Source organism: Orcinus orca, chromosome 2, assembly GCF_937001465.1.
Source record: "Orcinus orca chromosome 2, mOrcOrc1.1, whole genome shotgun sequence".
NCBI classification, from domain to species: Eukaryota; Metazoa; Chordata; class Mammalia; order Artiodactyla; family Delphinidae; genus Orcinus; species Orcinus orca.
In genome coordinates, this window is record NC_064560.1 from 54,766,434 (window position 1) to 54,780,092 (window position 13,659).

General features: G+C 48.2%; 2 protein-coding genes across 9 annotated transcripts in view; both read right to left on the reverse strand.

Moving 5' to 3' along the window:
• The window catches only part of PCSK6 (proprotein convertase subtilisin/kexin type 6), a 190,858-nt gene that overhangs the window by 18,542 nt on the left and 158,657 nt on the right, over positions 1–13,659 (reverse strand). For 3 of the 8 annotated variants that reach the window (XM_049705669.1, XM_033403040.2, XM_033403043.2), the window contains 3 exons: positions 13,126–13,209; positions 2,397–2,576; positions 2,213–2,251 (listed from right to left, as the gene is read on the reverse strand). The exons of 1 other annotated variant lie outside the window; for it this stretch is intronic. In XM_049705669.1, coding sequence (XP_049561626.1) covers positions 2,213–2,251; positions 2,397–2,576; positions 13,126–13,209 — 303 coding nt within the window. The remainder of the gene's footprint in view (positions 1–2,212; positions 2,252–2,396; positions 2,577–13,125; positions 13,210–13,659) is intronic. 4 more of the 8 variants (XM_033403044.2, XM_004278366.3, XM_033403042.2 and 1 more) reach the window with 3 other exon arrangements.
• TM2D3 (TM2 domain containing 3) overlaps positions 1–13,659 on the reverse strand; it is a 337,824-nt gene that overhangs the window by 11,549 nt on the left and 312,616 nt on the right. The window lies entirely within an intron of this gene.

The window sequence follows — 13,659 nt, forward strand, 5'->3', positions numbered from 1 at the left end:
GAAGGTTTACCGCTGCTGACATTTCCAAGGTTCTCACTGTGGGTCCCCCCGTGAAGCCCTTTCAGAGCCGCGTGCATCCCTGGGGATGCACTAGACGCTCCTTGTGGTCTGGGTGGGGGAGGGCGCTGGGGTCGTGCTGGAGCACAAGGTGCCCCCACCCCTTCCCAGGCCCCAGACTCACTCGATTTGGGGATCGATTCTCATTTGACTTGGTCCTTGTTCGCCTCATCCCAATCCACTTGTGGTGACAGTGGCTGAGAGTGTCCCCTACTCGTGTCCACCTCACAGCTGACCCCTTCACAGGGCAGCTGGCCAGATGGCTCTGGCGAGGCGCCTGTCACACCCCTGAGCCCCCCCAGGAGCCCCGCTCCCCTTCCGTCCTGGGATCCTTACTGTCCATGGGCAGCTGGACTCCCCTCTCCGGCCCTCACTCACCTCCTCCCCTTTACTCCTTGTCCCGGGGAGAGCTGGCCCTCCACCTGCGTGCCCCCATCACAGCGCTGCTTGGCGCCCCCGCTGCCGGACAGAGGGTGGGGCCCCACGCCCCCCACCCCCACTGTCTGTATGACCAGCTCCGCCTCCGAAAGGCACGCAGCCTCCCCTGCCAGTTCACCCCTCAGCTGTGCATGAAGCTCCACAGAAAGCATCAACAGGGACTTCCCCGGTGGCGCAGTGGTTAAGAATCCGCGCTCCCAATGTGGGGGGGCCTGGGTTCGATTCCTGGTCAGGGAACTAGATCCCACATATGTGCCGCAACTAAGAGTTTGCATGCCACAACTAAGGAGCCCGCCTGCTGGCAACTAAGGAGCCCACATGCTGCAACTAAGGAGCCCACCTGCTGCAACGAAGACCAGACGCAACCAAATAAATAAATAAATATTTAGAAAGTCTTCGAGAATCATCGCCCCACCTCAAAGTCTCCCCTACCCAGCACTCTCTGTCCCTGGGCTTCTGCACCTGGGCTTGTTTGTCTGTGACTCGGAGGGCTCCCCCCAGGGCACCAACGAGATGCTCCTCCACACTGCTCCCCCTCCCCCCGAAGCCCTCTCCTCCTCTCCCTCCACGCCACACCCCTCCTGCCCCCTTCCCCTCTCTCGCTCTTTCCTGCTGTGACTGGTGCACCCGCCCCACTTGCCCCTGAGATTGCACGGAACTTCCCCAAGTGTCGGAAACACACCTTAGTCCCAGAGACCCCTCTAACCACCTGGGCCAGGCTTGGGAAGGACTGAGAGGCCTGGGCTGCAGAACAGTTAGAGTGAGATTCCAGGACAGTGTGAGGTTAGAGTCATAGCAGATTTTAAGGGGGGGAAAAAAATCAGTCCTTTATTAATAATTACTGAATCTTGCCACAGTTTATAAATCACAGGGGGAAACAGAGCAGATTAGTCCATACATAATTCAATGCTCCATTTTAAAGGCACGGTAGAAGAAGTTTAAAATTGAATCGGCCATAATTTATGCTTGATCTGTATTGGTGGAGCTTCCCATTTTGTTACTTTTTTTCTTCAGAAGCTATTAGATAACTCAAAGCATCAATATTCTTAGATCTCACCCATCATTTATCGAGTAGCTGTAACATTTAGCTAAGGAAAGTATGCCCAACCAGAAAGGCTCCGTTTCTCACAAATCACTGGGATGGTTCAGAGAGAAAGGAAGAGCTTGCCACCTAGCTCGCTGACCGAAACTGTGCCCAGCCCGGCAGCTGGGAACGTCCTCTGCATGCTGCCCCAGCTCTCAGCGTGGAGCGCTGCAGGCCCAGAGCCCAGGGCCACCCTGCAGGGGCGCAGCAGGAGGAAGAGGATCTGCAACGAGGCATCTTTACTTCCTGTGAGAGGCTTGAGCTGCTTCCTGCAGCATCAGTGTCCTCTGACATCAGGTCTGAGACCCTGTGCTGGGTCTTTCTCCCAGGCCCCTGGGCGGGTCAAGATCTCCACTGCCAGCAACTCCTGGCTGTGCTCACTCAGCCCAACCGTCCCGGGCTCCCGGTAGCACCCTGGTCCTTCCCACATTCTGGTCACAAGGACTGAAAGTGGATGGACTAGGGAGAGGGTCAGGAGGCTGAGACTGAAGACGGGGGCCTCTGATGAAAAGGGGGCGCCCCAGAGGAGTGTCACTAGCCAGGCGGCAAGTCCCCGTTCTGGTTGGGCATAGGGAACCTCTATTCCCGGCCTGGGAAGGTTGGCGAGTACTTACTGGTTTGAAGCATACTTACTGGTCTGTAAAATATTAGGAGAGCCATGGGAGGGAGGAGCTGTGAGTGCAAATTACCATCATTATTACGACTCCCAGGAAAGAGGAAGGCCTACAACCCTAGCCCCGCCTTCCGCCGGGAACAGCCCGCGTTTCAAGAGCTACACTGGAAAAATGAGCATCTCCTCTGGCCTCAGGTTCATTACCTGTGTAGTCCTCTTCGTCCTCGGGAACCTCGGCCTGGGACGGTGACAGGGCGGCCTTGGGTGGCTCTGGCTCTAGGGCTGAGAGCTCCAGCATCCGGGAGCGAGACTGATGGGCGCTGAAGGTGGTATAGGGGTGCTGGGCCGTGCCGTACAGGATGAGGCTCCACTCTTTCAACTTCCCTGGAAGGCACCGGACCCAGACTCACCCGAGGGTCAAGAGCCTCCTTCGGGAAGCCCTTGATGTGCTCTTGCCCCTTGGTCTGGCCGGGGGCCTCTGTCACCCACGGAAGTGCCTGGCCCTGCCGGGCTCAGGTTCCCGAGCCCTCCCCCCGACAGCAGGGCTCTGAGCCCAGCATCTTCCCCTCCTCGTCATCTGGGGACCAGGGACCCACCTCCTGCCCAGGCCACAGTCTCCGCCCCTGGGTCTCGGCACAGCCTCCCCTCATTAGCCCCCACCCCCATGATGGGCAGCAGCCCCCTCCCCATCTTGGAACATCCAGTGGGTGGATCTGGGGCGGGGCCTGGCACTCAGCCTTGTCCCATTGTCCCCAAATGTGGTAACTGGGTTACGCTGAGGAGTCCTGCTTTTTGGATGCTCCATCCTGCGTCTTGGGCTCCTTCCATCCCAGTTAGTCCAGGGCAGATGGGCAAGTTTGGCGGGTGGCACAAACCCAAATGTCCACCAAGGCTGGGTGTGGGGAGGACCTCCTCAGAAACGGGAGGATGCCTGGCACCCACGCTGGTCTGGGTGTGGGGGGAGGACAGAGGCTCATGGGAGAGCAGCCGGCTGTGCACAGGGATGGGGCGGGGGCAGCAGCCCCCCCCCCCCCCCCCCGCAACCGCCGCCTCCACCAGGGAGCGAGGCCCATGCTGCTCAGTACCCTCAGGTGAGAACAGAAGGGGAGACCTGGCCTGCAACGTCCAGGCGGGATCCCTGATGCAATAAAGCACACAAGGGCCGGGTTGGACGTGACCATGGGCCATGGGCCGGCTTCCCTTCTCACCACGGTGTGCCCAGCGTTTGGGACTGTGTGACCATGTCGGGGAGGTCACTGCTGTCACTGTCACTCAGGCGAGGGGCCGAAGGCCAGTGTGACCTGCCGGAGGACATGTGGCTTGTGCTAATGGCTCCGGCTGCCCCAGCCCCTCAGGGTTTATTGAGAAGTGGATCAACCCAACACGAATCGATTCTGTCCCACGGCGGGGCACAGAGCAGCACCATTTCTTTTTAACCATCATCCTGGCCAACTAAGGCCCCAGGTCCTGAAAGCCTGCAGCCTCCGAAGCCCCCAGGTCAGGCCCTGCACTGCTTGGGCCTCTCCTGGCCTGGCCAGGATTGAAGGATGTGGGTCCTTCGACTTAAAAGAACCGTCCTGGGGCTTCCCTGGTGGCGCAGTGGTTGAGAGTCTGCCTGCCGATGCAGGGGACACGGGTTCGTGCCCCGGTCCGGGAAGATCCCACATGCCACGAAGCGGCTGGGCCCGTGAGCCATGGCCGCTGAGCCTGCGCGTCCGGAGCCTGTGCTCCGCAACGGGAGAGGCCACAACAGTGAGAGGCCCGCGTACCGCAAAATAAAAAAAAAGAACCGTCCTGAGCTGTCTCCCAGGACATGGTCTCCAAAGGGCCGGCCTCTTTCCGTGGCCATTTCCCTAACGCAGTGAGTGACGCTTACAGGAGAAGTATTGATACTTCACACGGGTGCAGGTGCAGCAAACACAGGGCCTGTCTATGAACGATCATCCGTTCTCAACTCCCGGGGATCAAATTAAAGCTACATTTCAAAACCACAGAGGCTCTGGACATTTGAACTGCTGAGTGATGAACTGTCATTAAGGGGGAGCATAATAACTACAGGGCAGGGAACAAGGGCTCCGTGAGCTATAATTTGAATCGGGATTTATTTCAATCCTATATGACGTCTCCAAAAACACCCACCAAAGGCCTCATCACTAAAATTAGATTCTTATTTTCGGATAGAGTTTTGGTAGGACAAACAAGAGAAGACGGGCTGATCCAAGCTCGGGATCGGCACACGCCCTGGGTGAGGGGGGAGAGCAGAATGAATTCCAAGAAACCAGGGAGCAGATCCTACGAGTTCTCATCACAAGGAAAAAAACCTAGTTTTTTTCCTCTTTCTTTGTGTGTGTCTATAAGAGATGATGAATATTAACGAAACTTATTGGGGCAATCATTTCCCAATATGTGTAAGTCATTATGCTGTATGCCTTACACGTATCAGTGCTACATGTCAATTATATCTCAGTAAAGCTGAAAAGAAAAGAAAAAATTCCAAGAAACCAGCAGTAGGAGCTGTCTTGCAGGAGGGGCTCGGGACGGGAGGCTGGGGTTCAGGAATGGAAGAGAGACTTCATTTTTATTGTTTTCTCTTCTGGATTGTTTGATTAAAAAAACAAGCAAACCATGGCATATATTATATTACCTTTCACACACGTGAATTTTAAAAATTGAGTTTAATTTAAAAATCTAGAAACAAATTGGTTATATAGTCAAGGAAAAAAAAAACATGAAAAACCTGTGGTACTCAGGGCTTCTGATTTACATTTCCAAATAATCAACAAATGTGAATGGCTCAAAATCTACAAGTATAAAAGGGAACACAGTGGAAGTCCCCCTCCAGCTGCTTCCCCATCTCTCTCCACCATCTCTCTCCATGGCAACCGGTTCCCTGTTTCTTGAGCACCCTTCCGGTGGTATTTTATTCTTATCCAAGCAAATACAAGCACATACTCTGCCCTGTCCCCTTTACCAACACACCTGGGAGCACCTTCTGCACTTTTCTTTTTCCATTAAAATGCATCTTGGTCATCTTTCCATCACTGCATCAGAGAAATATCGCGTCACTTACTTAACAATCCCCTCTTGACAGGCACGTAAATTGTTTCCAAACGTTTGCAATTACAAACAGTGCCATAACTGTGGTCACACGAGGAGGTACCTGTTGAGGTTGGCAGAGCAAGGACCGTAGAGCTGCACAGTCTGGGTTTGAATCCTGGCTCTGCCACCTACTAGCTGTGTGGCCTTGGGCAAAGTACTTAATCTCTCTGTTCTTCAGTTTCCTCATCTGTAAAGTGGGGATAATAATAATAATATCTACCTCATAGAGTAGCTTGGGGGATTAAATGACTTTAATGATGGTAAGAGATTTAGAACAGTGACTGTCATATGGGAGCTGCTGCACAGAGTTTGTTAAATAAACTCTAAGGAGCATATCATTTCACATGTGTAAGTGTATCTGTAGTCTACATTTCTAAAAGTAGAATGGTGCGGGGGAGGGGGAGGGATCAAAAAGGATGTGAATTTGTCATTTTGACAGACATTGCCAAACTGCCCTCCATGGGGTCTGGTCATATCACACCCCTGCCAGGAATATACCAACATACCTGCTTCCTCACAGCTTTGGATGGACAATCTGACAATTCAGAGAAGTTCACGTTGCATTTCTCTTATTGACACAAGAAGCTGAGCTTCTTTTCAGATGATTAAGAGCTTGACACCTTTCTGATTTGATAAAATTGGAAGCAATTTATAAATTCAGAAATTTACCAGAAATATTTGCCGGGGACAAGTGATGAAACTTCGAAGATGCATTAAAAGTGCACTTTTGGGGCTTCCCTGGTGGCGCAGTGGTTGAGAGTCCGCCTGCTGATGCAGGGGACATGGGTTCGTGCCCCGGTCCGGGAAGATCCCACATGCCACGGAGCGGCTAGGCCCGTGAGCCGTGGCCGCTGAGCCTGCGCGTCCGGAGCCTGTGCTCCGCAACGGGAGAGGCTACAACAGTGAGAGGCCCGCGTACCGCAAAAAAAAAAAAAAAAAAAAAAAAAAAAAGTGCACTTCTGCCACGTTTGTACCAAAGATTTACAAGTGGACCAAGAAGATGGTTGCTCATACTTGGTTTAAATTTCTGTTCCTTCTCTCCACCTGCAAGAGATATTCACTAGAGCCTCTGAGGGCCCAGGTGCCGTGCTGGTGAGTTAGGAGCACAGAGGAAAGAGCGGCAGGGAGACGGCAGGAGGAGGGAAGGAGACCTCCCCTGTCCTAAAAGGTTCTGTGCAGACAACCTGACCTGAGGGTAAGGTTTAGATAGTGGTGATTCTAGAGACATTTTCCTCCTTTTTTTTTGTACTTAAAGGTAAACATGCTCTTTTTACTTCTACCAAGGGAGTCTCTGTTTTTTTTGCCTTCATAAGACATGAAAACAAGTATTCCAGTATATGGCATAATTTGAAGTGCAATTCTCTTTTTTTTTTTTGCGGTATGCGGGCCTTTCACTGTTGAGGCCTCTCCTGTTGTGGAGCACAGGCTCCGGATGCACAGGCTCAGCGGCCATGGCTCACGGGCCCAGCCACTCCGCGGCATGTGGGATCTTCCCAGACCGGGGCCCGAACCCATGTCCCCTGCATCGGCAGGTGGACTCTCAACCACTGCGCCACCAGGGAAGCCCTGCAATTCTCTTTTTAAGTTATTTTTTCTAAAAGAGGGATGATTATTAAATACTGAAACAAATAAGAAAATAAAAATCACCTCTAACTTGTCTGGCATATTCTCCTCTTGACTATTTTCTATGCGTGTTTGTTTTTCACATAGTTGAAATCACGCAGGGCAGCAATTTCTCTTTCTTCTCTAACTCAGCATCATGTTAATCACATCCAGAAATCATTTATGCACCCGTTTATTGTCTTCTCCCCTTCATCAGACCAGAGGTGTCACGTGGGCAGGAATGTGCCTTTCTTACGTGGCATACTGGGCTCAGCGTGTGGCAAGTTTCTGGGATGTGTGCTCAATAAATGTTTGCTAAATTAATATACTGATATCTTAAAATATCAGCAAACTATTTCACTGTATGAATATAAGCATTTTCGTAACCAATCTCTCATAATAGGTTATAACAGAACATGTGTTTCAGTTTCCTTTTCATTTTTGCTTTCATACATGAATTTGCAGGAAATATCACTTGCTGCATCCGAACTACTCTCCCCAGGTAGATTCCCCGGAGAGAATACAATATTGTGAAGGCTCTTGACACATAATGTTAAGGGGCCCAATAACCCTTTCATGGAGTCTGGCATCTCATGAGGCTTGATTCAGAAACTGCCAGGTGAGAGACCACAGCGCACCTGGGAAGAAGCCCACCTGGTATACAGCCCACCTCCAACCCGCTGTCCCACCTGGGGGAGTCAGAAGGATCAGACACCAGTGACTTGGCATCACAGAGTAAGGCAGAGATGCACAGGAACACGCATCTCTGGGCTCTAGGCTTTAGGGTGGTCCTCTCCTCTCGCTGAGTCAACGCTTATCCACGACCCCAAGGGTCCAGCCCACGCGAGGACCAGGTCCCACCACGCTCACCATGCCCAGAGCCTGCCCTCGCTTTGAGGAGATGAGACGCCTGGAGGGAAGAACCAAGGAAGAAGCAGAAGAAGAACGATCCAGGGCTACACCAGACCAGACACCCAGTCCACACTCCACAGAACTGCCATCCAGAGGTGGGAGGACTCCGGAATGTTGGTCTGCTTTGGACAAAGCGTTTAACAAGAGTGTATTGGTTACTAGTCAAGACGTCAGCATGCCTGTTCAAGCTTACCCTTACAAAACCCAACTAGTACCATTCATTCCTTAGTTTCCTGGAAGAGGTCTGAAAAGATGCCCAAATCCAAATTCCCTGGCTTTCTCTCCATCAGATTCCTGAGCCCCTAGAAGAAAGAACGGCAAATCCACCTGCTTAAACACTCAGGGCCAGCACTGCTTGTGAGAGGCAGAGGATAATCCTAGCTAATGCCCCAGAGGCTGCCGATAAATGGCTTTATCATCATTCACCATCTTCAATGCATTTCCCCCTCAATGAATTGAATTTGTAATGAACAAACAGGATTATTCCTATTCAAAGAAAGAACGAGAATTAAGGGAAGACTGAGGTTGAATCTGCCAATAAGAAAGTACCAGCACTAATGAAGCTTTTCTCTTCCAGCATTTTGAATTAAGCGTTAAAAATCCTTGAGAGGGGAATTTACAATTGGAGACAAACCAGCTAGGAGCAGGGGAAAGTTTTTGTTAGATTAAGGACTCTGAGCTAATACTTTTGAATTCCTGGGTTTTCTTTGGCCATAAGAGACGCTATTAACTATAAAGAATTTATTAATTCTCCCCCCCCACAACATTTACAACATGCAGGGAGAAATTCTTTAGTCGAAACACAGTAAAGAAAGAGAAGCCTATAATCAAGAAATATGTTTCAGTCTAAATAACACTCCAGGGGAAGCCTTTTCCTTCTGAGGTCCAGGTAACCTGTTTACAAAGTTTAATGCAGAGGTTTGGGTAAAGGGATAAAAAAGGCACTACTCCTTCTGTTTATAAAAATATACAAGGATGCTTTAAAAGGGTGAATTTTATGCTGTGTGAATTATATTTCAATAAAGCCATTATATGAACTATTATACACTCACAGAAATATCAACCTTGACTCAATGAATTTAACATAGTTATAAATGTGCTTTAAGTCCACATTATGGCAAGCAAGAGGTAGGAAGATAGAATTTAGGAAATGGCCTAGAAAAGAAGAAGGAAGAGTGCACACAGGTATGTGTCCCCTATGGACATGCACACATACACACATGCGTGCACACCTCCAGAGCCGGAAGTAAAGCCGGGCAGATGGGAGAATCTTCTCTATGATCTTGTAGCCATAAAAACCCTTCAAAATGGTATTTTCAGTGCCAGAAGGAGTATCTCAGAATCCCAAGCACCAGTGTTTCTTTGGGTGAAGTGTGGAAACACACATATCAGGTAAAGAACAATCACTTGTACAGTCTGGCAACACACAAAACCTCACTTTTCTTAATGGCACCTACAGGGTGAGATAGAGAACACTAAAATACCATCTTTCAACATTTTTCAGTTAGTTCAAAGTAATAAATTAACGGTTTGAAAAGACAGAGTCTGCTACACGGGCTATAACGGGACAGCGGTCCTTCCCCCCACCCTCTCCACCTTTCCGCGTCCTGCCTGAGACTCAGCCTCTTGTCAGGCTCCGAGGGGGCCCTTCTAGGGTAGATGCTCACGTGCTCTGTCCAAGCTCCTGAATTCTAGCCATCGTCCAATGCCTCCTTACCCAGGACATCGAGAATCCTTTCTCTTACACTATCCTCCACATGCCCACCCCACTCCCTCTTCATTTTCTGGGAGGTTTCCTCCTCCAACCTATCTCTTGCCTTTCTAATTTTTGCCTCATATTTTAAAATTTCAAGTCATTTATCTGGTCCTCCCAATGTTCCTTTTTAAAATGCAGCATCCTGTTCTTATTTCAGCACTGAAATACTTTATCTTCCCTGAGGATACCTATGAGATAATAGAAATTATATATTGGTCTCGACCCCCGGTTCCTGGCACAGGGCTCCTAAAACCCTTGTCAATTCCCAATAGCATGGGGTTCAGGGAGCTGCTAAGTGGGTGAAGACATCCACCCAGGAGGGTGATGCATCCCAACTCCACAAGGACAGAGGCTCCTGCACTAGGGACCCTCACAGACCCTGTGTATCTCCTCCTCTGGCTGTTCACCTGTACCGTTTTATCACAGCCTTTAATAAACTGGTAAATGTAAGCAAGTGTTTCCTTGAGTTTTGTGAGCAGCTCTAGCAAATTAACTGAACCCAAGGAGGGGGTCTTTAGATCTACGGGGCAGTCGGTCAAAAGCACAGGTGATAACCCAGGCTTACAACTGGTGTCCGCAGTGTGTGTATGTGTGCGGGGGACAGTCTTGTGGGACTGAGCCCTTAGCCTGTGGGGCCTGACTCTGTCCCCGGGTAGGTGGTACCAGAATTGAGGTGCATTGGAGTACACCCAGACGGTGCCGCAGAGAATTGTTTGCTGTGGGGGTAAACCCCCCACACATTTGGTGACTAGAAGTACCAGAAGTGAAGAGTTCTGTGTTAACAATAAAGGAGACACACAGGAGAGAAACACAGGAGGGAAGAACTGGCCTTTTCCCTACTTGGTTTTCTACCTTGGGACACCAACTATAGTTTTTTTTGAAGTTTTGCTGTGTTGTTGTGCTTTTCCTGCCTGAATTCCCTCTTAACCTCCAAGTTTATTCTCTTCAGGGCTTGTGTCTGTTCTAATGTTGCATAATCTTCTCGAATGTGTGGAGGTCCTTCTATATTTAGCAGTGAGGCACTTAGAATGATTAGAAGTTCTGCATGCTGAAATGTGAAAACGCACTTTTGGGTTATTGATTTTGTATTTGGCAAACTTGCTAGCCTGAACAAAATGAGAAAGGAAATGTTATCCTTGCACGCTAGATAGCTTAGATGTAAACAACGTTTGTTTTCATAGTAAATGCAAGCACTTCCCACCAGAAACAATGGAGATGAGAAGAAAATGTATTATCTTTAAAGTGCTGAAATGAAAAAAAAAAAAAAAATAGGGCTTCTCTGGTGGTGCAGTGGTTAAGAATCTGCCTTCCAATGCAGGGGACACGGGTTTGAGCCCTGGTCCGGGAAGATCCCACATGCCGTGGAGCAACTAAGCCTGTGTGCCACAACTACTGAGCCTGCGCTCTAGAGCCCACGAGCCACAACTACTGAAGCCCGTGCGCCTAGAGCCCGTGCTCTGCAACAAGAGAAGCCACCACAATGAGAAACCTATGCACCACAACGAAGAGTAGCCCTGCCTGCCACAACTAGAAAAAGCCCGCATGCAGCAATGAAGACCCAATGCAGCCAAAAATAAATAAACAAAAAATACTGCCAACCTAGAATTCAATATCTAGAGAAAATAGCCATTCAAAAATGGGTGGAGGACTTCTCTGGTGGCACAGTGGTTAAGAATCCACCCGCCAATGCAGGGGACACGGGTTTGAGCCCTGGTCTGGGAAGATCCCACATGCCGCGGAGCAACTAAGCCCGTGCACCACAACTACTGAACCTGTGCCCTAGAGCCTGCGTGCCCCAACTACTGAAGCCCATGTGCCCCAACTATTGAAGCCCGTGCACCTAGAGCCTGTGCTCTGCAACAAGAGAAGCTACCGCAATGAGAAGCCTGCACACCACAACAAAGAGTAGCCCCTGCTCACCACAACTTGAGAAAGCCCACACACAGCAGTAAAAACCCAACACAGCCAAAAATAAATAAATTTTAAAAAATGGGTGGAGTCACAGCACCATCACAATGACGTCCTCTAAGCAGAGTCAAAATCAGTGTGTCAATAAATAAACATATTTTTAAAAACAAACTGAAGATGGATTGAAATAAAGATATTTTGGAATAAATCCAAGCAGAGCAAATTCATGGCCAGCAGACCAGCATGATAAGAAATGGTGAAGGAAGTTCTTCAGATAGAAGGAAAATGGTCACAGATGAGAATCTGGATCTACAGGAAAGAACAGAGGACCAGAAATGGTGACCATGTAGGTAAATATAAAAGAGTAGCTTTTTTTTTTCTCTCTTAATTTCTTTAAAAGACAATGACTGCCTTTAAAGCAAAAATATGCCTGCAAGATGGAGTTTGTAATATGTACAGAAGTTACATATAGCACACAACTATAGCAGAAAGTGGGGAGGACTATTAACTCCAAGTCTACAGCGACAATCACAAAATAGGCTAAAAATCCTAAAGGAAATAAGATGGAATATTCAAAAATATTTAATCCAAAAAAGACAGGAAAAAGAGGAACTTTTAAAAAATACTGTTGGATTTAATTTGTTAATATTGAACTTGGGATTTTCCTATTTATGTTCCCAAGTGACACTGGCTGAAAAGTCTCCATTCTCATAGTGGGCTGTTGCGAGTTGGTATCAAGGATACTCAGGCTTCATCAAACTAACTGGGACTCTTTTTCTCTCTTTTTCTACTGTCTGGAAGAGTCCGTGGAATATTGACATTACATTTCTTCCATTTAAATGTTTAGTAGAATCTGCCAGTGCATCTATCCCGCCCTGAGTTTTCTTTTAAATTATAGAATCAATTTCTTTAATCACACAATTTCAATTTTTGTTTCTTCTTGTGTCAATTTTGCTGTTACATTATTTTTGGTCATTTCACTTAACATTTCGGTCACAAAGTTGTTTATAATATCTTCTTATAATAACTTTGATGTATATAGGATCTATAATAACATTCTACTTTTTCATTCGTGAAATTATATACAGATGACCCTTGACCAACGCAGGTGTCTGGGGTGCCAACCCCCATCTATAACTTTACAGCCAGCCCTGCATCTGCGGATTCAACCAACCACAGACTGTGTTGGACTGTAGTTCTTATTTACTGAAAACAAAACAAAACAAAATCTGCATCTAAGTGGGCCTGCGCAGTTCAAACCTGTGCTGTCCAAGGGTCAACTGTATTCTCAGTTTTCTCCTTGACCAGTCTTCCCAGAGGTTTATCAATTTTATTAGTGTCTTCAAAGGACCAACTTAGGGATTTTGTCAATTCTCTCTACATACGTTTGTTTTCTATTTCATTGATTTCTGCTAGTTTAAAAATTCCTTTTTGCTGCTTTCTTTGAGTTTATGTTACTGGTCATTTTCTACCATCAATCTTTTTTCTTTTTAACCTCTTTATTGGAGTATAATTGCTTTACAATATCGTGTTAGTTTCTGGTGTAAAACAAAGTGTATCAGCTATACACATACATACATCTCCGTAACTCCTCCCTCTTGCGTCTCCCTCCCACCCTCCCTATCCCACCCCTCTAGGTGGACACAAAGTACCTACCATCAATCTTTAGCCTTTCTTCTTTTCTAACACATGCAGTTGGGAACGTACATTCCTCTCTCATCTCTACTTCACCTGCATTACCTGTTTGGATATGCAGTATTTTTATTATCATCCAGTTCCAAAGATTCCCTATTAAATTATTATTATTATCCTTTTTTAAAAATAAATTTATTTATTTATTTTTGTCTGCACTGGGTGTTTGCTGCTGCACGTGGGTTTTCTGTAGTTTCAGCAGGCAGGGGATACTCTTCATTGCGGTGTGTGGGCTTCTCACTGTGGTGGCTTCTCTTGTGGAGCACAGGCTCTAGGCGCATGGGCTTCAGTAGTTGTGGCACACGGGCTCAGTAGTTGTGTATCACAGGTTCTAGAGTGCAGGCTCAGTAGCTGTGTGGCACGTGGGCTTAGTCACTCCGTAGCATGTGGGATCTTCCCAGACCAGGGCTCGAACCTGTGTCCCCTGCATTGGCAGGTGGATTCTTAACCACTGCGCCACCAGGGAAGTCCCTCCCTAGTAAATTATGATTATTTTCC